Source organism: Mustelus asterias, chromosome 7 (assembly GCF_964213995.1).
Source record: "Mustelus asterias chromosome 7, sMusAst1.hap1.1, whole genome shotgun sequence".
Taxonomy (NCBI): Eukaryota; Metazoa; Chordata; class Chondrichthyes; order Carcharhiniformes; family Triakidae; genus Mustelus; species Mustelus asterias.
Window position 1 is genome coordinate 77,049,274 of NC_135807.1, and position 27,311 is coordinate 77,076,584.

Sequence of the window (27,311 nt, forward strand, 5' to 3'; positions counted from 1 at the left end):
TGGAAATATGGGAGTTTTTCCCACCCATTTTTTGGGTGAGCTTAGTGGAATGAATTTCCAGCACTCTGTGCATCACAGAGTCCGATTTACGCCAGTGGGGTGTGGGAGAGGATAATCCCCCCCGAGAGGCTGGCATCGGACTGCAGGGGGGGCTAGTGCGCAAGGGCTGATCTCCCAGTATACTGGGAGATCAGTTGACAAGTGTTTCTGTCCCCCATTGCTGGCCTCCTGATTGCCAGCCTCCCAATTGCCGGCACCGACGCCCCCCCCACCCCCTGACGATGACAGGCCTCCGAGCTGCAGCCCACCAGCAGCCCCCACTCCCAATATAGAATTCCCCCATTCCCTGCTGTCTGGCCCCAGCCACTCAGGCCATGCCTCTTGGCACTGCCCGGTGCCCATTGGGCACTGCCAGTGTGCCAGCCTGGCACTGTGCAAGAGGCACCCACTGCCCCGACCTCCTGGGCGGATCTTGATGACCTCTGGTCCCACCAGTGAGGCCATTGTGCCTGGTCCCCATTGATGGGGACCATACGTGATTCCCGTTGGTATGGACCTCCATCGGTGGGAGCAGAAACTTTAGTGAGTCCAGACATTCAGTCCCGGGCTCGCTAAATAGATGGAGATTCTGATTTCCATATGGTAATCAGCCTCATGTTATTCCTTGGCACGAAGCCGATTATGTCCGGCTGGTCCCGAATCCCATTTTCCCTCCTGCCTCCCGCTGAAATTTCCCAGCTCACTGTGTTACCCGAACAGCGCAGCAGGTTAGGAAAATTGCACCCCATATGTTTCATTGAATTTAAATTCCACCATGTACCATGGTCGGATTTGAATCCTGGGTCTCTGGATTAATGGTCCAGAGACAATCCCACTGCGCTACCACCTCCCTACGATACTCAGCCGTTTGGAAATCAGGTTAAATGCTGAGCATCAATCAGTGACACTCACACACACATGGTGCTTGAGTGGGCATAATTGCATGACTAGTTTGACTCCAGGCATGTCAATGGAGTTATAGCTGAATAGTCTCAGTTGCAATGGGGCAATGATCACTGACATACCTTTCCATTACCTTGTCAACATGCTGCGTCCAGTAACCCCCCCTCCCATCCCCCTCAGATTTGAATGGAACCTGTCAGTGCATGATGACTATCTACCCTCCCACTGCAGTGCGCCAGGCTTCCCTTCCCTCTCTGAGGCCTTCCCAAGAAGCCTGTGACCCAGCAGCAGAAGTCATCCTCAGGATGGGTGGCACAGTGACACAGTGGTTAGCACTGATGCCTCACATCACCAGGGACCCAGGTTCAATTCTGACTGTGTGGAGTTTGCATGTTCTCCCTGTGTCTGCATGGCTTTCCTCCAGCTGCTCCAGTTTCCTCCTCCAGTCCAGAGATGTGCAGGTTAGGTTGATTTGCTGTGCTATATTGTCCCTTAATGTCAGGGGGATTAACAGGGTAAATATGTGTGGATACGGGGATTGTTGTTGATGCAGGCTCGATGGGCCAAATGGACTCCTTCTGCACTGAATGCATTCTATTCTATGAAATGGTGCTTTTCACATTTGACAGTCTTCCCCCCCCCCCCCCCCCGCCCCCACCTGTAGCCTGAAATCCTCCCCCTGGTGGCCTGAGTCTTCTTCCCAAAACGTTTCAAATAGGCCCCTGCTACACTTCTAGTGTTACCATGGTCTCTCTCCACTTTTGCCCTGCATTCTGACATCATGATGTGGAGATGCCGGCGTTGGACTGGGGTAAACACAGTAAGAAGTTTAACAACACCAGGTTAAAGTCCAACAGGTTTATTTGGTAGCAAAAGCCACACATCATGCCACAGGATGGATTTTTGAGGGGGGGGGGGTGGGGGTGGGGGGTATGGATTTGGCTCATGGAGCTGATAATGAAATGCAAATTTATTATAATGAGGATCTCAACATTGAATGGTGGGAAATGCTGTTCTTCAGTGACAGGAGGGGGGGATGTTTGTAGCAAGCTTTCACATTGACAGGAAATGCAACTTTGACCTCAATATTTTCTGCTCCTGTCACCGAACCCACCTGACGATGTCTGTCTTCACAAAGGAAGGTGCAAGTAATCTCCCAGACTTGGGGACTAGGGAGAATGAGGAATTGAAGAAAATTAGTATTAATAAGGTTGTATTGGAGAAATTAATGGGACTGAAGGTTGATAAGTCCCCAGGCCCTGATATTCTACATCCCAGTGTGTTGAAAGAGGTCACTGTGGAGATAGTGGATGCATTGGTGATCATTTTCCAAAATTCTATAGATTCTGGAATAGTTCCTGAAGATTTGAAGTTAGCAAATGTCACCACACTATTTAAGAAGGGCAACAGAAAGAATACAGGAACTACAGAACTGTTGGACTTCAGCAAGGCTTTTGATAAGGTCTCCCATGCAAGACTTCTCGAGAAAGTGAGAGGGCATGGGATCCAAGGGGCTGTTGCCTTGTGGATCCAGAACTGGCTTGCCTGCAGAAGGCAGAGAGTGGTTGTAGATGGGTCTTTTTCTGAATGGAGGTCGGTCACCAGTGGAGTGCCCCAGCGATCTGTTCTGGGACCCTTGCTGTTTGTCATTTTCATAAATGACCTGGATGAGGAAGTGGAGGGATGGGTTGGTAAGTTTGCCGACGACACGAAGGTTGGTGGTGTTGTGGATAGGTTGGAGGGATGTCAGAAGCTGCAGCATGACATAGATAGGATGCAAGACTGGGCAGAGAAGTGGCAGATGGACTTCAACCCAGATAAATGTGTAGTGGTCCATTTTGGCAGGTCAAATGGGATGAAAGAGTATAATATCAAGGGTAAGATTCTTAGCAGTGTAGAGGATCAGAAGGACCTTGGAGTCCGGGTCCATAGGACTCTTAATTCAGCCTCGCGGATAGAGGAGGTGGTTAAGAAGGCGTATGGTGTGCTGGCCTTCATCAATCGAGGGATTGAGTTTAGGAGTCGGGAGATAATGATGCAGCTTTATAAGACCCTCGTCAGACCCCACTTGGAGTACTGTGCTCAGTTCTGGTCGCCTCATTACAGGGAGGGATGTGGAAATGATTGAAAGGGTGCAGAGAAGATTTACAAGGATGTTGCCTGGTTTGGTTGGCATGCCTTATGAGGATAGGTTGAGGGAGCTCGGTCTTTTCTCCTTGGAGAGACGAAGGATGAGAGGTGACCTGATAGAGGTGTACAAGATGTTGAGAGGTATAGATCGGGTGGATTCTCGGAGGCTTTTTCCCAGGACTTAAATGGCTGCTACGAGAGGACACAGGTTTAAGGTGCTGGGGAGTAGGTACAGAGGAGATGTCAGGGGTAAGTTTTTCACTCAGAGGGTGGTGGGTGAGTGGAATCGGCTGCCGTCAGTGGTGGTGGAGGCAAACTCGATAGAGTCTTTTAAGAGACTCCTGGATGAGTACATGGGACTTAATAGGATTGAGGGTTATAGGTAAGCCTATATATAAGCCTAGGTAGGTAGGGACATGACCGGCGCAACTTGTGGGCCGAAGGGCCTGTTTGTGCTGTATTTTTTCTATGTTCTATGTTGGCCTTACATTAGTTGTAGGGAAAGTGTTAGAATCTATTTTACAGGATGTAAAAATTGGACACTTGGATAATAATGACCTGATTGGGTATATTCAGCATGGATTTATGAATGGAAAATCACATTTGACAAACCTATTGAAGTTATTTTGAGGATGTTACTAACAGAAGTGATGAAAAGGAGTCGATGGACATTGTATACTTAGATTTTCAGAAGGCACAAAGCACCCACCGGGGTTAGTTAGCAACAATAAAGTACATGGGATAGGAGGTAATATACTAGCATGGGTTAAGGATTGACTAACAGAAAACAGAGAGTAAGGAATAAATAGGCCCTGCTAGCATTGGCAGACTGACTAGTTGGTTACTGCAAGGTTCAGTACTTGGGGCCCAGCCGTTCACGATATCTGTTAATGATTTGGAAATGTAATATTTCCAAATTTGTGGATGACACAAAGCAAAATGGGAATGTGTGTTGTGACAAAGAAGCAATGCGGTCCTGGTACATGAATCTCAAAAAGTTAGGATGCAGGGATAGCAAGTGATTAAGGCGGCAAATGGAATATTCCCATTTATTGAAAAGGAATAGAATATAAAAGTAGGGATATTTTGCTTTAGTTGTATGAGGTATTAGTGAGACACATCTAGAGTACTCTGTACAGTTTTGGTCTCCTTATTTAAGAAGTGATATAATTGCATGAGAAACTCGACAGATTCCTGGGATGAGAGGTTATCCTATGTGGAAATATTAGACAGGTTAGGCCTGCATCCATTAGTTTATAAGAATGAGAAGCGATCTTATACGATAAAAGATAACATATAAGACCCTGAGGGGAAGTTGACGTGGTGGATGCTGAAAGGATATTTCCCCTTGTGGGAAAGATTAAAACTAGGGACACTTTAAAAATAAGGGGTTTCCCATTTAAGACAGAGATAAGGGTTGTGAATCTGTGAAACTTTTAGGATAAGGGTCTGGCATGTAAAGAGTTAATGTGAGACTGAGTACTGTACCACCCACACAATGATGTAAGAGAACATAACCTGCAGCGAGGGCCAGTGTAGTGCTGGACAGAGCTGTGTGTAGAAGCCAGCATGGAGACAGCTCCCAGCTTGGACCTTTACTGTAACTATATAGTTTCTAGTAGTTAATAAATACTAACCATTGGCCTACCCAAGACTATGAATATCTTAATAAGACCTACCAACATATGGTCAACACCTTCCAACAGAGAATTCTTTTTCCTTGAGAGTCGTGAGTCTTAGTAGAATCATAGAATCACTACAGTGCAGAAGGCGGCCATTCGGCCCATCAAGTCTGCACCGACTACAATCCCACCTCGGCCCTATTCCCGTAACCCCACATATTTACTCTGTTAATCCCCTTGACACTAAGGGACAATTTAGCATAGCCAATCAACCTAACCCACACGTCTTTGGACTGTGGGAGGAAATCCACGCAGACACAAGGAGAATGTGCAAACTCAACACAGACAGTGACCTGAGGCCGGAATTGAACCCAGGTCCCTGGCACTGTGAGGCAGCAGTGCTAACCACTGTGCCACCGTGCTGTCCTTAACACTGCAATGAAGTTACTGTGAAAATCCCCTAGTCGCCACACTCCAGCGCCTGTTCAGGTACACTGAGGGAGAATTTAGCATGGCCAATGCACCTAACCAGCACGTCTTTCGGACTGTGGGAGGAAACCAGAGCACCCGGAGGAAACCCACGCAGACACAGGAAGAACGTGCAGACTCCGCGCAGACAGTGACCCAAATCAGGAATCAAACCCGGGTCCATGGCGCTGTGGGGCAGCAGTGCTAACCACTGTGCCGTCTGTGGAACTCTCTTCCCCACAGAGCAGTGGAGGTCATTGAATATTTTAAAGGCCGAGTTAGATAGGTTCAGGGAATCAAGAGAGAGGAAGGAAAGTGGAGTTGAACCCAGAATCCGATCAGCCATAATTATTTTGAATGGTGGAGCAGGCTTGAAGGACTACGCCTACTCCTAATTCATCTTTCCATACTGTGTCATCCTTAATAACGCAGCATTCTTGGATATTTAGGATAAATACAGTTAGATAAACGAAATCTAATGTATATCAGTTGATCTCATTGCATGAGTACAGAAAAAGGAAAGGTTGTGATTAAAGATTTTGAAAATGTCAGCTTTGATTAGTTTGGGCCCCTCTTTTGTTGTTGTTGTTGTGTGAGCTATGACAAGAACTAAAATGGGCTTTTAATCAAAGAAAATAAAGACTTGATCTTGAGGCACCTTGAACACATCTCTCAGAAATATCCCAAAATGCTGACTGTGAAGTGGGGGACTGTAGCAGACAGAGTAGTCCTTACATTTGGAGGAATATCCAACAAATAGCGAGATAAATATTAATACTTATTTACTTTTGCTTGGTTGATCATTGTCAGTTAGCAGGACAATGGGGGTTTGAAATTCTATGGGGATTCTACTGTTCCCTTGCTGTAAGAGAACTCAACAGGAATCAGAATGACCATTTGGTTCCCTCATAAGGGGAGAGGTGGGCTCTGTCCTAAGTGATGGTGGGAGAGTGGAAGACTCACCATAGCATGTTTAAAGAGCCCATAGCAAGCTTGATCAACAATTTCAATTTGTTGCTTTAAAACAGATTCTACAGAGCCATCTTAACAAGGCTTGCATTAATGTAGCGCCTCTAATGATCTCAGGATCTCTCAAAACACTTTACAATTAATGAAGTATTTTTGAATTGTAGTTGCTGTTGGAATGTACCAATTAGCACTGAACAAACAGCCATATGATAATGATCAGATAATCTGATTGACTCAATGATTGAGAGTTAAATATTGGCTAAGCCATTGTGAAGAAATCCCTTGGTCTTTTCCAAAATGGTGCCATGGGACATTTCAGAGGACTACATCTCTTCGGTGAGTTTCCAGAAGTTGTTGGTGGAAAGACAGCTCTATTATAAATGTAATATCAATGTTTAAAACACAATGTTGATTGTGTGTGTCATATGCATAAAACATAACTTTAAAATCTTCCCAAGTTTTCAGTTATTTAATTCAAGATGCTCCAATTATTCCACCTGCACTTTTTTATTGACAACATATCAAGTATTTATTGTAAACAGGTTGTTAATGAACATGATGTTTACAGATGTTCCTGATAACAAAAGGAAGCAATTAAAGGCTTTACAATAATCATTATCACCGTCTTTGAAATAAATACACTGATAAACCAATTATTTAGAAAACTCAAATATTGACTACAGAGTATACTCCAAAAACAACAGAACTTGAATCAGTCACTTCCCATGTTTTTATTCATCACAAGCACACCGCATATATATCCAGTACAATTGATGTGATTGTTTTAACACTGTTTTGAAAAGTACAAGTCAACTTGTGTTCCCATTGAATGTTTCCACCTGTGGAAGGAGGATGTTGATGTTGCTGGTAGAGGTATGTGTTTGGTTAAAAATGCCCACTACACAAATTGTATAAGAATTTAATTTACCTGCACTCAATAAACCTTTGCTGCTTTAATTCATCTTATTTTGAATCCAGTGAGTAGTTGAGGCATATAGTGCGTGTGCTTGGTTACCTGATTTTAGCCAGGAAGGCAGTAAAGGTTCTACAGTGCTTAGGGTGAATAAAGTTGTCATGTTCTAGGTCCTGGCTGTTATCCAGTGGCCCCTACTGGAAATGTTAAGTCAGGATGGATTGAGCTCCGCCGTGGAGCTCTGCTAGTTGAGTAACCTGCCAATGTTCACTCTCTGCACACATAAATGAATAACTGTGTGAGGTACCTGAGAGGAACCGGCACCCATTTAATCCAAGCAAGGAATCACCACCTTTAGGGTTGCATTGATATAACATTGGCAAAGCAAAATTGGCAAAAAAAAGTAGGTAGCTAAGAAAAAAAAGATAATTGTGGAGCAAGATACTATGGAATTCTGGCACAGTTAATCCGAGGCATATATTGCAGGCCATGACATTAAGCCAAGGATATGATGTGCACTAACATATCTTTCTTACTCCCACCTTCCTAAAAAAATCGCAACCACAAAGAGATCCTAATTAAATTGAAGAGAGCTATTTAAAATACAGTATAACTTGCATTCATTACCTACTTTCAGCAACCACTTTTCCCCAGCGCCAACTGCCTAGTCTTTCATTTTCAAACCTGACCACAAAAGTGGAGTTGCACTACATTTAGGAATTTTATCATACTGTAAGCCATCACTCATTCAACCTGGATAAATACGTATCAATGATCAAATCAATTAGAGAATTTCAGATCAGTGATATTTTACTCCCCACACAGTAAAAGCACAGCAGCATTAAGAGTTTCTATTAAGCATAATGATGTCTTTTTTTGTTGTTTATCTATTTCTTTGTCCTTGATCTACAGTATTTATACACAAGAACTGCTGTTGAACATAGCATTAGATTATGTGCTGTCTGGAGAGGAGAGGATGTAATATTAGATAGATGTCCATGAGTACATTGCCCTGAGTGACAGGCCATGCCATGGGCCAGAAAACATACACATACATCTCTACTCCTCATCATCAATTTATTACATCTTTATTTAAAATGTTTTTAAAGTCATTAGGAATGGGACAGATTTAGATCATTGGAACATAACAAGAAAGGGAAGAGAGACCAATGGGACTTTATAGGATTGGGATCAGAGAAAAGTAATAAAAGGTGTTAGTGTTAAAAAAAAAGATTTTTATAATATATGATGGAAGAAGGGTCATCAGTACTTTAAGACGAGCTGCGGGTTTAAAAGCTGCTCCAATTAACAATCTCGGCAATCATTAAATACATTTGAGCTCACTAGCTGACTTTGACTATACAGTTTCAACAGAATTATCTGCTACAGGCCTTCCTAAACTACACCCAACTAACTTTTACAGTACCTACAAGATCTAAAGAGTCGAAATGTGAAAAACATCTTGCCTTTAGAAATCATACTAATGTGACAGTATGCAATTTAAATATTGTTCTACAGATTATGTTAAATAATTTTGAGTCGGATAAATTACAGTCTGTCTAATACAGCATGAGAACTGTCCAGGCAGCTTCCTGTCATGAAGGAAGGCAAACTTAAAAAGTGCATGCAGAACAAACAGTAGTAAACATGCATGAAATATTGCGCTTCAATATTCAAGTATTTCAAAGTTTTCCTGCATCAGTTATATTTTTTATAACAAAAAAGTGTGTTACAATTATTTAAAAAAACTTTGGAAATATATTACATATTCCAATCCAAATATTTTCTTGCTATTATGTGCAATGACGAGTTTTTATTAAGTCCTATTCTATTTGCTTTGTATTCAAGTTAAAAAGGACCAAGACATTTGCTAAGTAACCAAATCCAACAAATGTAGTGGTTATATATAGTTACCAGTGGACAGTTCTTCAGAATGCCTCAAGTGAAATAGCTGCAAAGAGGAGACCAAAAACAACTTGTCTGCCAGTTCTTGCAAACTTTGACCCTTTTGCTTTCAATCTCACTTATGAAAACAATACTTTTTATCTTGGCATGTGCTTCTAATACAGTTGTAAGATATATTGCTGTGCACACCTTTGATAGTTACCTCTCTAAGTAATAATGGACTAAAACCAAACTTGATCCTGATCTAAGCCTATAAATTGCTGTGGCAATATTAGCCGATGAATGTTTAACACACTGTTAAGGCAACCTTCTGTTGGAGATGTTAAACAATGCAAGATAAACACATGAACAGCTGTGTTAAAATAGTGGGCAAAGGGATGTAATTTGCCCATGTTGTGTTCAACTGTTAAAATAACCAATGGTCATTTCTAGATCTAATGATTACCCATTTGACATCCTGTTAAAATATATATTAATAAAATTCGGATCTCACATTTTTATATTTAAAGGAACATAAGTTGATGACATAATTCATGGCAATATTTGTCCTTGTTTGTTTACAATCACATGATGCTACAACATGAACCGCATTAAAATGCATTGGTGCATTACTCAAGCTAACAAACAAAAAAAAGCACTTTTTTTTTAAGTAATCAAAAAATGTCATTTACTTTAACTGACAAATGTGTTAATGATCAGAGTGGAAATATTGTGGACAATTTATCACCGATGTGGCCATCAAGATAGAGGGGAAGGAAATGAATGTTGTTCCAGCGTTTTCACAAATGTAAAACAAGCACAACAGTGACCAATGTCAGGAACTAAAGATCTGACCTGGTATTGGGTTAACTCATTTCCAGGCTACTTAAAACAGGTGGTAAACCCCTGACATATGTACACGAGGGACCTGACACCCATGTTAGGCCCCGCTGCGGGAAATCGGACAGTGCAGAGCTGAACGGGAGTCAGACTTGTTCCATTCCGGATTCCTCAGCTACTGCTGACAAATGGTGAGATTTTTAAAATAAATTTTTTTAAAAAATTCTGATGGGGCCAGGAACAGCCCTCACTCCACAGTATCCTAATTGGCAATCCCGCACTCCATTATCACTCCAACACTACATCCTGGGACTAACCTTTGGGGCCAATGACCTGAAATACACCTTTTAGAAATGAGGGAGCTGCTTTTGGAGGTGCAACAAATGCCAGCAACTCACCCAAATAATGCAAGTGAGCATGAGGCCTCCTTGTTGGGGAAACACCCAGCAAGCCACCCAGCCCAGATCAGAAAATAAGCCACAAGCAATTTTCACCCATGGTCCTTGAAACGGCACAGGAAGTCACGCTGGCATTGTGTGCCTAGCCCCATGCCCACAGAGCCTTCTGCATTAATAGGGGGGACCTGGATTTGTATGATGTTAGCTGGTGCTACGTTAGAATGTGTTAGAGAGCAACTTTGGCCTCCAGCAATGGCTGGTAACTCCAGGGCAAGGTAAGTATTAAGGCTGGAGATCTTGTGCGTTAGCCCCTGGGCATCCCGTGTAAAGGACCATGTCCGCAAACTTCTAAACTCTCTCTACCTTTGGTTGTCCAAGATTTGTCTGTGGCTTGAGTCTCCAATTCTAGCCTTCTGGAAATTGTCATCATTAAAACTAGAGACTTGGGGAGGAGTTTAAATCCCCAAGAAGGGGTGAGGGGGGAACAGGAGAGAAGGTAAAGCAACAAGAGCTCCTGAATCCAACTCCATGCCACCCACTTCCAGTTTTAACAGAGGTGGGTCAGCAGAAGGGGTAAGCAAGCAGTCCGCTTCCAGGAGACAGGCCAGTCGCTAAAATCTGTTTAGGAGGTTGTGTACCTCCATTTTAACTCAATTCTTATTTTTAACACTTGGAAGGTCAGAATTCCCAGCAGCTTGAGGTATGTGGCTTTAGAGTGCATTGCTCGTTAGTCACCAAGAGCATGAGGACTCGGATCCACCAATGATGTTTGATTCAGTCCCCACCTTGCCCTCCACTACAATATCTGCATCTCCACAACAACATCCGATTCGATCTGACAGCCCCCTGGAAATGTCCGACCTCCCTGACCTTTGCCTTGCAAGTTATTTTCATTTGACAAGCAACCAACCTCTGGGCCGGAAAAACTGTAGATGCGTTTACAGTGACATCCTCCTATTAAATTTGGTAGGATGTGACGGGAACTCACTCTTTGAGGATCCCCATCCTAAACTTCAACATCTATTACTCTCTCTTCCTGGCTCTGAGCAAATATCAGGTATGGAGGCCTTCTTCCTTCAAGCATGTCTGCCTTGTTAGACACAAGAGGAAGCTCCCTCCTTCTCAAAGGTGACTACGCCCAGTGTCTTTTCGAAGTTCGCCAGACTTGCAGCAGAAATCTACCGGAACAGTCAGGGAAATGTTTCTCCATGTTTCTATTCGTACCAAACTAAGTTGGTGTCAGGGTGGCACAATAGGACAGATTGCACATACGGGTAAAGCAGAGTAGATTAGCTATAGCATAACAGTCTGTACCTATTTTCGTTTAATTTTACAGTTCCTTCATTTTGTTCCAGACAAAGTAACCAGCTGGTATCCCATAGATCATATAATATTTCCTGATGTAAAATACAGAAAAATGCACAACAGGTAATCGGAATCCAAAAGAGGAAGACAAGCTATTATTCCAGAATCGATAAAAGCTCTCACCTGAAAAATGTGTGTCCCTTTCTCTTGACAGATGCTGACCACGTTGCTATTTATTTACAACATTCTTTGTTTTTATTTCTCGCTTGTAGCGTTTATAGATTTGTTTTTTATCTACAGGTTTTGGTCCATATCTTTTCTGAATATTTTGAGCACTGGGTGGCCATGGCAGTACTGAGGACAGAGTTTTCCAGCCCTTCCCACTGGCAGGATCTACCGGTCCCGTCGAAGGTGACTCTTGGCCCCTGCTGTGGCAGGACAGGTGAGCCATCGAACCATTGTAGATGTGGGCGGGACCAGAAGATCCTGCCAGTGGTCAATGGTGAGCCGCCTCCGCCACCGTAAAACATGCCATCGGGGAGGGAGCTGGAAAATCTGTGCGTTGCATTTGAAATGTCCAGGTTTATTCCCTATTGTGTGTGTGAGTGCTGCTCTTCCGAATTGGGTCATTATTCCATCTTCTGCCAGGCTACCAAAGATGGGCATTTATGGTTTCTACCCACCCTGCAAAGGCACAAGTCAATGTCACAGATATTGGAAACAAAAACAGAAAATATTGCAAGTACAGAGCAAGGCTGTCAAAATCTGATACTTTTTCAATTGCCAGCATTTTTTGTTTTACTGTTGCAAGATGTAATACTTTAACGTCTTGTAAAATGTTTACCAAGGTTTTAAATAATTGCATTAAAAAAGATGATTATTTGCACATGATTTATTTGAGCTGAGTGACACTGGAGTAGATTTCCAATTTGCCATCTGGCGTAATACTGGCCACACTTTATAGAAACACCATGGAGCTGACAGGGAGGCAGCTTCTAACATGGGCTGCCCATCTCAATGGCAGTTTTATGCCCCAGCACCAAGTTAGAAATCTACCCTCTGTGCATCTTCTAACAGCTCGCAGCTTGAACAAGCAGAGATTTCTAACACATCACGTAAAACAGAAAAGAATCGCATTTAATTAAAAATTATATGGAAGCTTGTCAAAACAAAATGCCTCACATTGCTTCTATTTCATTTCTCTGCTTGTTCACCAACTATCTCTGCTTCTTTTTCCTCCCATTAACAACTTTGTGAGTGCAAATGGTCACTCTGTAAGATTAAAAATGATACCAAGTATCTGAGATTTCTAATTATGTTCAGGTATCTGGCCCTCTAGCGTGCTGTGGTTCATATATCTGTTCCTGTTGGTCAGTGTTTATCATTTTTTTAACTTAAAAAGGCACAGGTTCTGTGGTTTACCTGGAGAAACTTCCCAAAGGGTGCTTCAGTCAAAGAACTAAAGTTTAAAACAACCGTCAGTATTTGTGTTTGACAACTAAATGCCCTATGGGCGGCATATATGTATGAATTCACCTAAAGATCAACTGCCATATCATCCCGCGTATTCTTAGCTATGAGTGTCCCAGGAAATGTCTGTGCTACATGCTGGACTGATCCAGACTGCCTTAGATATTCACTGTCTTCAGCCTTCATTTGAAAGGCAGGACATGATCGAGTCTGTGCATAGTTGTGCCGGCTCCCTGGGTTACTGATCAGTTCGCTGACAGTGCTTATGGGTGAGGCTCTACGTCTCCACCTTTGCAAGTGGTCTTCTTTTTGCTTAATTGAGTACCAGGCTACAAAGATAAAAATGAAACCCACAAACTTGAGGCCGGCCGCCAGTCCAAAGTAGACGAATCTGAATGACGTGACATCATATTCCCAGCAGGAGCCAATAACTCCACATTCCTGTTGCCAAAGCATACAGGTTGTGTCAATCACAGCCCCAAAGTAGATTGGAGTTGGAATGTAAGCTGTAAGGGGAGAGAGGTTAGATTAATATCAGGCAATATAATGCTTTGTGGAATGTACTTAAAGAAAATGCTGAAATGCCAGTAGTAAAGCTAGCCGAATCACAAAGGAGCTTTCAATCTATCCTGAACCATTTTGATGGGTATAATTAGACAATAATTATATAACAAAAGATGTACACATTAACAAACTGTTATGTGCACTGCAATAGTTTGTATGCTAATTTGAAGGACAGACTCCCATAAGTAACCTGCAGAGAAATCAATAAGGTGTATCAATAAGAGTTTGGCTCTGAAGATCTCGTAGCAGTACCATAATAAGTGTGATGAACTCATGCATCTTCATATGACAACATCTCCTACCCACTACACCACCAACATCTCGCATTACTCAATGCACCACACTCTCATTTACCCATCAATAGTCCCTAGTCCTCATAGCACTAATAGTCCTCAGGCCTCACCTTCGCAAAGATGCCAGCCTCATATCTACCTTTTGCTGCTTCACATATCTCCAGCTATTCAGCAGTGAATATGCTACGCTATGTTGAAGGGAGTGCATATAAATGGCTGCTTCACCTGCAACTTGGGTTTGAGGCCAGTGAGGAAAAAAAAGGTAAAGGGGAAAATATGAACTGTTCACAATGTGTTCTGTTCTACATTGGGGAGACCAGGCACACGTTGGGTGACCACTTTACAGAACTCTTCAATTCAGACCACATGAATCCAAGCTTCTGGTCACATGTCACTTTAATTCTTTCCCTTGCACCTCCGCTGCAGTCTTCCAATAAAGCTCAACTTTAGCTAGAGGAACAGCACCTCACCGCTTGATCAGACACTTTACAGTCTTCCAGACTCAACACTGTGTTCAATAATTTCATATCATCATTACTGTCCCTATTTTAGTTCCTTTATCTTTGCATTCTGGTCTTACTCTTATTCTAGCTTTCGGACACAGCTTTTCATTATTCTGCCTTTCACACCTCCTCTAGGCATATCTTTTGTTTCGTTATTTGTCCCATTAACACCAACTCTTTTGTCATTTAATCTCTCTTGTCATCCACCCGGCCACAGACCTTTGTCTTTTGTTCTTTTTCTACCCTATCCCCTTTCACTTACTTAAACCCGATTATAACTGTGCCTTTTCCTAGTTGTGGTGAAAGAACATATTGAAATGTGAACTCTGCTCCGTTCTCCACAGAGGCTGCCTGGGCTGCTGAGTAGTTCTTGCTTTTTCTGTTTATATTTCAGATTTCCAGCATTTTGTACTAAGAATCTACATGACACCATGCAGAGGTTGCCCTCTCTGCAGTCTCTGCTTCATTTCCCTGGGGTGTTGCAGACAGAGAGACATTGCAACTACAGCCCCAATACCTACTGCAGCCTTTGTATGGACAAGTCACCTAATTTCCTGCACTCTTTGCGAGGATGCAACAACATATACTGTCAAATGCAAGAACTTACCAGAACATCTCTAAAAGCACCACACAGTACTTTGCAAGTGCAGGAGTTATTCTAAATTTTCTTAGCTGCAAGTTGGGTGCCTTGCATTGTAAATAATGTCACTGCATGCCTGCTGTAGCTGACTGTTCTTCAGTGAGTGGACAAGCAAACCAATTGACTGTGCTGTGTGCTCTGAGTTCATAAACTGAGTGCCCCATCAGCAACTGCAACTAAGTGATAGCACAACCATCTAGGATCCAGTCACTGAGAATAGTGAAACTTTATTATCTCAGTTCCTACCACATGCTCACCTGCTGTCTATGATATACAAGCTGCAGATGCTGTGACCATGGACCTCCCTTTCCAACCCACAGCCTTCGTTCTGCACCCCAACATTTCCCATTCTGATTTCCTGCCTTCAGCCTGCCCAGGAGGAGGGAGAGACATCAGCACTGCAGCTCTGATGAAGAGGCATTGTCTCGTGATCTGACACTGGCCTCACAGGGGATATCTGCGCGATTGCCCTTCCCAGCTGCTCAGGAGTTGCTGCATCTTCCCACTCAGAGGGCCGCCTGCTTCTGTAGTTCATTTCCAGTTCGCCCATGTTTGTTCTAAAACTAATGTATGCTCTAAAACTAACAACACACCACGCCAAAAAAATATAAAGTAAGGTCTAAAAACAAAGACCAGTACATGTTTTTCTATAGTTTGGGTGCTAAAATGTTCAAAGCTTTAAAGTTTATTTATTTATTAGTCACAAGTAAGGCTTACATTAACACTGCAATGAAGTTACTGTGAAATTCCCCTAGTCGCAACAGTCCGGCGCTTGTTCAGGTCAAGGCACCTAACCAGCACGTCTTTCAGAATGTGGGAGGAAACCGGAGCACCTGGAGGAAACCCACGCAGACACGGGGAGAATGTGCAGACTCCACAGAGACAGTGACCCAAGCTGGGAATTGAACACAGGTCCTTGGCACTGTGCTACCGAGCTCCCCCCTCCCCTCCTTTGCCTTTTCCGAGTGTGATTTTTAAATTCAGGTTTGGACAAGTAAGTGCAAGTTTAACTTTAAGGAGCTGGAAGTCATATTTAAAATTGTGCTGTCATGGAAATGGAATTCAACATCAAAGACGTAAATAGCTGCAACCTCAGAGAAACAACTGCTGACTTCTATGCTCCAATTTTTCTTTAATAATAATTATGTTTCTGTAGGGCCTTTATTAAAACATCTCAAAATAATTCAATTGATGAATTGTTTCTCAGTGCGGGATCTGTTCTGGTAAAGTTTAACAAATGGTGCTGTGGGAAATGAGTTTCTTGATGGTGTTTGATTAAGGGAGGGCTCTTAGTCAAACGCTGTTCTCTTTAAATACTGCTGCCTGATCTTTTAACCCTCTTTGGTTTATGTTTCATTGGAAAGATAGAGTCTGCTCCAGTACTGCAGAACAATGTTTTTCACTGTATCCCAGTACATGTGACAATAAATCAAATCTAATCAACCTTCACCACCCAGAAAAACAAGGGCAGTAAACACATGGAAACATCACCATATCCAAGCTCCCTCCATGTCGCACACTACCCTGACCTGGAAACATGTTGCTGTTCCTTCATCATCGCTGAGACATCAACCTAACAGGGCTATGGGATTACCCTGACAAAGCTGGGTACAACAGTCAAGAAGGCTGCTCACCACCATCTTCTCCAGGGCAATCAGGGATGGACAAGGCTACAGACCAATTGCTGGAAAATGGGATTAGACTAAGTAGGTGCTTGATGGCTGGCGCAGACACGAAGGGCATCATACTGTGCTGTAAAATAATCCAGATTGCAAGGTGCAATGCTGTTGGTTTGACAGTGGGTGGCAGTGCACATTGCAGTTCCTACTCAGCAGCAGGTTATCAGACCCTGGGCCACAAAATCAGTAAGAAGTTTAACAACACCAGGTTAAAGTCCAACAGGTTTATTTGGTAGCAAAAGCCACACAAGCTTTCTTGTGTGGCTTTTGCTACCAAATAAACCTGTTGGACTTTAACCTGGTGTTGTTAAACTTCTTACTGTGTTTACCCCAGTCCAACGCCGGCATCTCCACATCATGACCACAAAATCAAACAGGACCTGGAAACATAAGCATCATACTATGCTGATTTGTGTATTACTTGCATACAACCAGCTCTAAATACTCTGTCGAGTGGCTGCACGCCTCAGCAAAGGGCTGAAATTCGTGCGACACTAGTACCACATAGGCTGGAACTGGTTTCAGCAAGAACACTTTCATTGCACAAGGCAAGTAGCATGCTCCAAGCTCCTATCACGCTGCATTGGGTACCTTGATAGAGTAGGTGACAGGAGGAGGGAGTTTCTCTATCCATAAGGAACTACGAAGCTCTCCAGAGAAACTTGGCAAAAGCAGTGAGAGCACATAGCTGGTGGTCAATGCCATGAGAATATTACCTGCACGCAGTGCCACAAGTCGTCGTCACGAGTGGTTAAGGTCAGAGAATTCATCTTCAAATGCACTGTCCCACCAACTGTAGCACTAGCTTCACACACCATTCCATTCAATACCCCCTCACTCACCTCACCACAATCCCTGTCAATCATGATCCATGCCTGATATCATTTCACCTCATCCTCACACAATGAGCTTTGTTGCAAGCTTCACATCTCACAGTTTGCACATTCTGTGGAGATGCCGGCGTTGGACTGGGGTAAGCACAGTAAGAAGTCTCACAACACCAGGTTAAAGTCCAACAGGTTTATTTGGTAGCAAATACCAAAAGCTTCTGATGAAGGAGCTGTGCTCAGAAAGCTTTTGATATTTGCTACCAAATAAACATGTTGGACTTTAACCTGGTGTTGTGAGACTTCTTACTTTGCACATTCTGCCAGTTATTCAACAGTGACAGTCACATCAGCCAAAATACACTGCACCACACTCACTGACACACTTCCCTCTCTCTCGCAGGACAAAGTGATGCATGACCAGAGAAAGCAGCATCCTGCCGATATATTGCTTTATATTGCTGGAACAGCCATGACTGAGGCTGTGGTTCAAACCAGCAGTGGTTACAGGATCCTCATATTTAATCATCCTTCTCACATTCTCCAGAGTCAGCAATTTTCCTCATAATGTTGGCCACTAAATCCATTCTGTAAAAGTTGAACTCCAAGGTCTCTGCTAAGTTAGTGCCAGACTCCTCCATGCTCCTTAATACTGACTGCAGGTTTTCCGATAGGTTTGCCAATGCACTAAGCATTTCATGTCATACCCATCAGTCTTTTCCTCTATGCCACCACATCAAAGACCTCATCTGAGTCCTCTGCAGCTGGCACCAGTGCCACCTTTGTCCCTTACCCTTGCTGCAGGTCGCTTGTTCTCTGAGTCTCACTGCTTGCGGATGTCAGCTCTAAGCTGAGGCGTGTACCCGCGAAAGTACATTCAATGTCAGTATCTGCTGCTAGCTGCCAGTATGCGAGTAAGAGTTTCTCTTCCAGTTCATCGTTGTTTTCCTGTTCTTCAACTTCTTCTGGCCAGATTTTCTTTTTATTCATTCGTAGGACATGGGCGTCACCGGCTGGTCAGCATTTATTGCCCATCCCTAGTTGCCCTTGAGAAGGTGCTGGTGAGCTGCCTTCTTGAATCACTGCAGTCCACGTGCTGCGGGTTGACCCACAATGCCATTAGGGAGGGAATCCCAGGATTTTGACCCAGTGGCTGTGAAGGAACGGTGATATGTTTCCAAGTCAGGATAGTGAGTGGCTTGGAGGGGAACTTGCAGGTGGTGGTGTTCCCATTTATCTGCTGCCCTTGTCTTTCTAGAGGGAAGAGGTCGTGGGTTTGGAAGGTGCCGTCTAAGGATCTTTGGTGAATTGCTGCAGTGCATCTTGTAGATAGTACACACTGCTGCTACTGAGCGTCGGTGGTGGAGGGAGTCAATGTTTGTAGATGTGGTGCCAAATAAGTGGGCTGCTTTGTCCTGGATGGTGTCAAGCTTCTTGCAATTCTTGGGTATCTGAGAGGGAAAAGGTGTAAGGGAGGGGTTGTGCTGAGGGGAAGGGTTGCGCTGAGGGAGGGGCTGCGCTGAGGGGAGGGGTTGCACTGAGGGGAGGGGCTGTGCTGAGGGAGGGGCTGTGCTGAGAGGAGGGGCTGCGCTGAGGGGAGGGTTGTGCTGAGGGAGGGGCTGTGCTGAGGGGAGGGGTTGCGCTGAGGGAGGGGCTGTGCTGAGGGGAGGGGTTGCGCTGAGTGGAGGGGCTGCGCTGAGGGGAGGGGTTGCGCTGAGGGAGGGGCTGTGCTGTGGGGAGGGGCTGTGCTGAGGGGAGAGGCTGTGCTGTGGGGAGGGCTGGGTGCACAGTCTGATGGCTGAAACCTTTGCATCCTTTACAGCACAAATATAAACTTCCCGGCACATGGAGGCTGCAGTGGAAGCTCAGACTGAAGCTATGAAGCTCAACACGCTGCCACCAGGCTCAGAGTGCTCTCGGTCAGCACAATGCCATGCAGGATAGGACTGTTGCCATCATAACTGCCAATACCAGTATTTAAAGGAGGGAGCGAGGCGGGGGTGGGGAGGCGGGGGTGGGGAGGCGGGGGTGGGGAGGAGGGGGTGGGGAGGAGGGGGTGGGGAGGAGGGGGTGGGGAGGAGGGGGTGGGGAGGAGGGGGTGGGGAGGAGGGGGTGGGGAGGTGGGGGTGGGGAGGAGGGGGTGGGGAGGAGGGGGTGGGGAGGAGGGGGTGGGGAGGAGGGGGTGCGGAAGGTTGCGCAAGTCCAATCAGTCCCTCCTGCACTATCACAGCAAATCAAATGTCTTCCAGCCAATTGGCAATGGTCTGGCGACAAGGTGGCCAACTCGCTGTGTGCAGGAAGCTCCACACCCAGGGCGTGGATTCCGACAGGAGAGGGTTCAGGCCATGATCCAGAAGTCAGTCACGGTCACCCATTTAAAGGTTTGACAAGGACTCTCTGTGAGCCCTCCTCCAAGCTCTGGTGATTGGCAGGAGATCCTAATTGTCAAAACAACCACGTGTTCCGGAAGCCCAAGGCACAATGTCTCCCCAAACTCTCTTGAACATTCGCCATGCCTCAATGGCAACCAACTAGTCAGAAGGTAGTGGATTCAAGACACAAAATCTCAGGCTGATTCGGAGGTGTAATCCGAGGAAGTGCTGTACTCTCAGAAGTGCTATGTTTTGGATAAGATGTTAAACAAGACCCTGACTGCCTTTCAGGTGAACATAAAAAAATCCCATGGCACTACTTGGAAGAAGAAAAGGAATTTTCTCTCCAGCGTCCTCTTGGCCCATATTCATCACTCAACCAACATCACGAGAATAGATTATCTGGCCATTATCATTTTGCTGTCTACAGGATCTTGCTGTGTGAAAATTGCTTGCCACTTTTCCTACAATGCAACAGTGCCTACACTTCAGAAATATTTTATTTGTTGTCAGGCACTATGGACTATCCTGAAGTTGTGAATGGTGTTAGATAAATGTAAGTCATTGCTCTCTACCTTTAAGTATGAACTAAGCAAAAATAATTAAATTAATAAGATATTACCAAAGGTATCACCGACCCATAGCTTGTTCTTGTGGCACTTAAATACATGGTGTTCCAATTTTTTACCTAAAATGCATTCTAAAAATGTTTCAAATCTCAGTAACTTTACTAAGTATTCATTGCCAGGTGATAAAAGAAATTAACCACTTACCAAGGGTTCGTAAGAGAACAAATTGCATACCCAGCGCAAAAGGTCTCTCCTGATCTTCTACGGACCTAAAACAGAAAATTATCTAAGTTAATTTTGTTCCATTATGTCATGAAAAATCAGACTTGTGCTGAGGGCATTACCTGTCTCAAATCCTCAATTCACCACACATTCCCATGCTGTGGCGTTTATACCCAGCACCAAGGACTATTATCAAATTAAGATCACAAGTTTTCCTCCACTTCATTAAATTAATTCCTTTTTCTCACAGCAATATCCGCCTGAAAGGAGTGGCCTGGGGCCTGATTTTAGTTCTCTATCATTCTTGTCCTGAGGAGGGAATATTTCCTCGCCACTGGTCGGACAATTCTTCATCAATGCTTCAAATCCTTCCTCCAGCAAAATAGAATGGGGGTCAAAGTGTGTCGCTAACCCCATGGACATGTTGAAATTAAAGGCAGATAGATGTTTCAGCAGATTCCATTTTAGTAAATGCTTACTCACTGAAAACTAGTAAACCCCAAGGCTGCTTGATACCTCTTATGTTGTGCTTGTAAGAAAGATAACTCATTTTTTATTTATCTCTTTTTGTTGCAACCTGTGAGAAAATGTGTCCAAACATTGATTTACAGCTGGGTGAGAGTAATCTAGTATCAGATGGAAACAACATGGCTAGGGATGTCGAACTAAACATACCCACGTTACATAGGTAGGTGGGTAACGGTACATGAGAAACTATGGAAATCTCTTGCTAATAGAGAGAGGGAATTGGTTATATAGCTTGTGGGACAGCACTTCACATCAAGCTTGTACGTTTACCTCAGCCGGAATGAGAATTGAACCCATACTGTTGGTGTTATTCTGAACCACACAATCCACTCCCTAACTGAGCTAACTGAACCAGCCCCTAGTCACATAGCAGACTAGAAATTGCAAAATCACATGCTCCACATAAGCTTTATAACATTTATTGGCATCCTAGTTTAAAAACTGAAATTAGCGGGCGCAGATAAAAGATGATCTAAACTAGTGCTTTTTTTAATGTTCATTCTCAGGGAAAGCCACCCCTCACTGGCTTAAATGAAAGTGTGTCACGAGGCAATTAATGAGTCAACTGGTTTGTTGTGGGTCTAGCCTTACACATAGATTAGATTGGGTAAAGATGGGAGACTTCCTTCCCTAAACAACATTAGCAAATCAGTTGGGGTTTTTTTTACAACAGTCTTGACAAGTTTGTGATCCCTTTTTTAAAAAAAACAACTGATAGCATCTGCTTATTTCTCTTTTTTTCTGAACTAAATTCAGCACCTCAAACTGCCAATTGTGAGATTTAAACTCGTGGTCTTTGGCTTTCTCATCCAATAACATAACCAGCATGTGACCATTGGTGACCAATTGGAAGAGTAGGCACATTGAGAATTCTTGCTGATATAGAAGAGTCATAGAATCCCTACAGTGCAGAAAGAGGCCATTTGGCCCATAGAGTCTGCACCGACTACAATCCCACCCAGGCCCTATATCTATAGGGAACAATAAATAGCTTACTGTAATTTCATATAAAGGAGGTTAGGTGAAATCAAGACAGTAAAGTTCACTAATGTCATCAGTGCCAAAATTGCGTCCTTCTCAGCTGTTATTTCTGTGACGTACCAGACAACTTCTGCTTTCAGCCACTCTACTGTATCTGGAAGTGGTGGCAAGTCAGGAATTTATGGACGTGTTGCATATCAGCAACCTCAATCATTTTTGTTTTAGCTTGTGGCTTCTGTGCTTTTGTTGGTGACTCAGCTTTTTCTCTCCTCAACGTGAGATTTGTGTTGTTTTGTTTCTTTATGCCATGGTTCTTTCATTAAATTGTTTTAGAATTCTACAGTGGGTTCCACGCCAAGCAGCTGAGATTACAGATGGCAGACTTTAAAAGGGAAGAGTGAATGTGGCTTTTGGGGGAATTCCTGTTATTCTCAGTTAACCTGTAGGATCACTGAACAATTTGGGCATCCAATAAAGACTTAGCAGGGAATTGTACGGCCCTGTCACGATTGCGGGGGGGGGGGGGGGGGGGGGGGCAGGGGGTTACAGTGTGGTGAACCATTCAAACACCCAGGGACCGGAAAATCACACCAAAATAAAATTCCGCATGTCATCATTTTTTTTAAGAAAATAAACAGTCCTAGTTTTTATGGTGGGAATGAAGAAGAAACTGTCAGCATTCATTGTCATTACTTCATTGCAAACTGATAGTAACTTCAGGAATTATTACAGCATAGAGGAGGCCATGTGGGTGTCCAATTTCTGCCACTTACCTCATTTCCCCACAATTCTCTTTTGAAAACCAGGGTTGAATCTGTCACCTACACACTCTCAAGCATTGTATTCCAGATTGTAACTACTTGCTGCGTAAGAATGTTTTCCCATGTGTCGCCATTGCTTTTTTTTGCCAATCACAACTACTCTCGGACCTCTAGTTCTCGATCCTTTCAGCAATGGGAAAAATTTTCCCTATCTACTCTGTCCAGACTCCTCACAATTTTAAATACCTCTATCTTCTCTCCTCCAAGTAGAACTGCCCCTGCTTCTCCAATCTAAGTACCTGGTTCTTGGTTGTATCACAGCTTGGAATGGTTCCTGCTCTGCCCAAGACCGCAAGAAACTACAAAAGATTGTGAATGTAGCCCAATCCATCACGCAAACCAGCCTCCCATCCATTGACTCTGTCTACACTTCCCACTACCTCGGCAAAGCAGCCAGCATATTTAAGGAAGCAGAAGTGTCGACAAGAGGAGCAACTCAAGAGAGAGAAATGGTAAACACTGGAAGATAGAGAATGGGTAAAATGATGGGTATAGTTCATTATTTTTTTCCCAAACTGTTGAATTGCTTACACTTATTGTTCGATAAATGTTATTTTTAGGAACATTACGTAGGAAGCTAATTTTCCTTCTATGGGAGTTTAAAAATGATTTAATTGAAAGAAAGGGAACAGTATTTTTGCTTGGTAACTTGTTCATAATTATAGACTCAGAGCTAAGCAGCTCACCTCGTACTCTGTGGATGCATCAAACATGTCAGTCATATGTAGCATCTTCCTATGTTGGATAAGGCCAGACTGCTCACCCCGCAATGACTGACCAAATGGCTAGAACAATTCTTCCTATTCCTCCCCCTATGCCCCCCAATTCCTGCTACCATACCATCAGCACACATCCACCCACACAACATGTAATCTGGCAAAAACAGGGAGAAAACACACCAATAAGAAACTAATGCTCTGTATAATTCCGCTCTGATAATAAGCATACCTGCCTTCCTAAAGCGATCAAAAATTAGTCCAGAATGTCAAATGGACCGAGTGTTAACCTAAACTTGGAAATGAATGGGACGTACTATTGGTGTGGACAAACAAAATTTCCATGACTCTTCTACTGGAGTTACACCAGTGGGAGCAACTTCAAGGAAATTCATGGATTCAAATTTGCAAGGAAATTACAGAGAGGTTCAAAAATGATAAAGTAAAGACAATGGAGAACTTTAATCATCCAGATACAGACTGGGATAGTATTAGTGCAAAGGGCAGAGTTTCTGATGTGCATTCAGGAGGCATCGGTATATTTCCAATCCAACAAAGAAGGAAACATTACTGGATCAGGTTCCAGGAATGAGGTGGGATGAATAGATCAAGCCTCAATAGGAGAACAGTTGGGGGGACGGGGGGCAGTGATTATGGTATCCATTAGATTTAGGTTAGCTGTGGAAATATTCAAAGAGAAACTCAGAGTGAATATAATTAACTGGGGAAGGACCAAGTTTAACGGGTGGGAACAGATCTGGCCCGGGTAAACTGAAAATAAAGATTGACAGACAAAACTATAATAGATTAATGAGCTGTCTTTAAAGAGGAGATAGTTCAATTACAGTTGAGATGCATTCACATGAGGGGGAAAGTTACGACAAACAAAGTCAGAGCTGCCTGGAAGAAAAACGAGATAAGAGAATGAGATGAAACAGATGGTGAAATTTGAATTCAATAAAATCTGGAAAAGGTAGGGGGACTGGAACTAACTGTGTGGCTCTTATAGAGAGCTGGTTAAGCTACAATGAGCCAAATGGTCTCTGTGTGTGCTGTGACCATTGTAAGCTTCTGGCACAGTGGTTAGCACTACTGCCTCACAGCACCGAGGACCCGGGTTCAATTCCAGCCTTGGGTGACTGCGTGGAGTTTGCACGTTCTCCCCATGTCTGTGTGGGTTTCCTCCCACTGGTTTTCTCCCACACTCCAAAGATGTACAGGTTAGGTGGATTGGCCAGGCTAAATTGCCCCTTAGTGTCAGGGGGATTAGCAGGGTAAATATGTGGGGTTATAGGGATAGGGCCTGGGTGGGGTTGTTGTCAGTGCAGGCTCGATGGGCCAAATGGCCTCCTTCTGCACTGTAGGGATTCTATGATTCTATAATATTTACTAAAGATGCAATGGCCTGCAGATTACTAAAATGGTAGTGTTAGACAAGCTGGAATGGGAAATACTTGCCCCGTGCAAATCCGGAGTAATTCTTTTGAAAATAATTTCATGGTTCAGAATGAAATGTCAGTGACAGCAATCACCATGGATACAGCGAGTGGCACACAATAGTTGTTTGTTCTTACATCCTTGCTTCATCGCACTGCAGTCAGTAACAAATACATGTAGATGAAATCAGCCCGAACAGAGAGACACACTCAGTGTGTTCATTCCATTTCAAATGAGGCTTGAAATATTTACTTCAGGAGTTTTCTAAATGGATGCTCCTTGCCTCATGTCACAAAGTGACATCATTAAATGGGTGTCACATGATCCATATCAAAAATAGTACCAAGACGTCATGTGATAATAAACATATTACTGAGGATATCCTTCTAATACCTCCTAAACTGAGATGCCTTGTTGGCTCCATTCTCTTACAATAGGCTCTTACCTGAGTGTTACTATGATAACTGATGGCTGTGCACAAGCTGTTATTAATGTGACGATGAACAGGAATATCAGAAAAGGGATCAGTGTATTGCACGTCCTCTCACACTTGCCCGATACTGCATAGCCATTCTCATTCAAATACGTTTTCACAATGACCAACCGGAGCTGATTTCTCTGTCCAACTGTTGGCGGGGTTATCACCTGCCGGCTTTGAACACAGGCGCAGTCAGTGTAGTTCCTCATCTGGAAAAACATGTTCAAGACTCAGGAAGGAGCACTGCTGGAGATTAATTACAGCTTACTTTCAGTCTCTGCAAGAATCCTTAAGGCAGCTATTGCGCAAGGCAGTAACACTGCCAATACAGCTGTTCAACTCTTTTCCTACAATACAAATTCGGGACATTAAACCAATCTCTTCAGAAAATATCAGAAACTTTTGACTTTATTCAAATATAAAAGAAAATGTCTGTTCTTCAAAGGAAATCCACTGCGTCAGTATTTACCCTTTTAAGCTGTGTTATAGTTATCCCTCTTTTACACATCAGTTAGTATTTATTCCCTTTTATACTGAATCAGTCAGTAGTTAACTCTTTTATGCTGCATCGGTAGTTATCCTCCTTTACACTACATAATTGAACAAACTAAAGGCAGTATATACTTTCACAGATCACCACTTTAACAGGATTTCCAGATAAAAAGAACCTAATGTCCTGTTACAGTTGAAAATGCAACGCCAAAAATATTACTACAGTATAAAAGAGAATATATGAATCAACAGTCAACCTATGAACTGATAAGTGGCATAATATACAACTGCTAGGTCCAGGACTTCAAACTAGACATCTGTCCATTTGACTCAATTTCCAGGTGCCCAATAGCCATTAACCAATCAGCCCCTCAAGTCTGTGACCCTCTAGTTTCAGATTCTCTAGGCAGAGAAAACAACCTCTCAGGGAGCCTAACCGAGTGGATGTTAAGAATTTTATACATTACAATTAGATCACTTTTCATTCTGCTAAACTCTAGAGAATAAATTCTATTCAATTTCTCCTCATAGGAAATCCCTCTCAAAGGAACCACAGAAGCCCTACAATGCAGAAAGAGGTCATTCAGCCCATAGAGTCTGCACCAACTCTCCGAAAGAGCTTCCTACCCAGGTCTAGCACTGCCCTACCCCCATAACCCCGTGCATTTAGCATGACTAATCCACCTAATCTGTACATCTTTGGACTGTGGGAGGAAACCGGAGCATCTGGGGGAAAGCCAGGCAGATGTGGGGAGAATGTACCGTGGCAGTGTGGTTAACACTGCTGCCTCACAGTGCCAGGGACCCGGGTTCGATTCCTGGCTTGGGTCACTGTCTGTGCGGAATCTGCATTATTTCTCATGTCTGCGTGGGTTTCCTCCGGGTGCTCAGGTTTTCTCCCACAGTCCAAAGATGTGCAAATTAGTTGGACTGGCTAAATTTCCCCTTAGGGCACAAGATTCTACTGATAATTTAGGGAAATGTAAAATTATCCACGTTGGTAGGAAGAATGGAAAAGAAGAATAGTTTTAAAAAGCAATCTGGGGACCCCTGTACACAAATCACTGAAAATTAATTGGATGCAATGAATGTTTATCAGTCTGGTTCGGCACGGTGGGACAGTGGTTAGCACTGCTGGCTCAAAGTGTCTGGTATTGGGGTTCGAATTCGGCCTTGAGTGTCTATGTAAAGTTTGCACGTTATCATAGAACCGTAGAATCATAGAATCTCTACAGTGCAGAAGGAGGC

General features: G+C 43.5%; 1 protein-coding gene across 1 annotated transcript in view; it reads right to left on the reverse strand.

Moving 5' to 3' along the window:
• Positions 1 to 6,630: 6,630 nt before the first annotated feature.
• The window catches only part of slco5a1 (solute carrier organic anion transporter family member 5A1), a 162,734-nt gene continuing 142,053 nt past the window's right edge, over positions 6,631 to 27,311 (reverse strand). The window contains exons 7-9 of the mRNA XM_078216292.1: positions 25,539 to 25,780; positions 20,593 to 20,657; positions 6,631 to 13,447 (exon numbers count right to left, since the gene is read on the reverse strand). Of these exons, the coding sequence (XP_078072418.1) occupies positions 13,008 to 13,447; positions 20,593 to 20,657; positions 25,539 to 25,780 (747 nt within the window). The 3' untranslated portion in view covers positions 6,631 to 13,007. The remainder of the gene's footprint in view (positions 13,448 to 20,592; positions 20,658 to 25,538; positions 25,781 to 27,311) is intronic.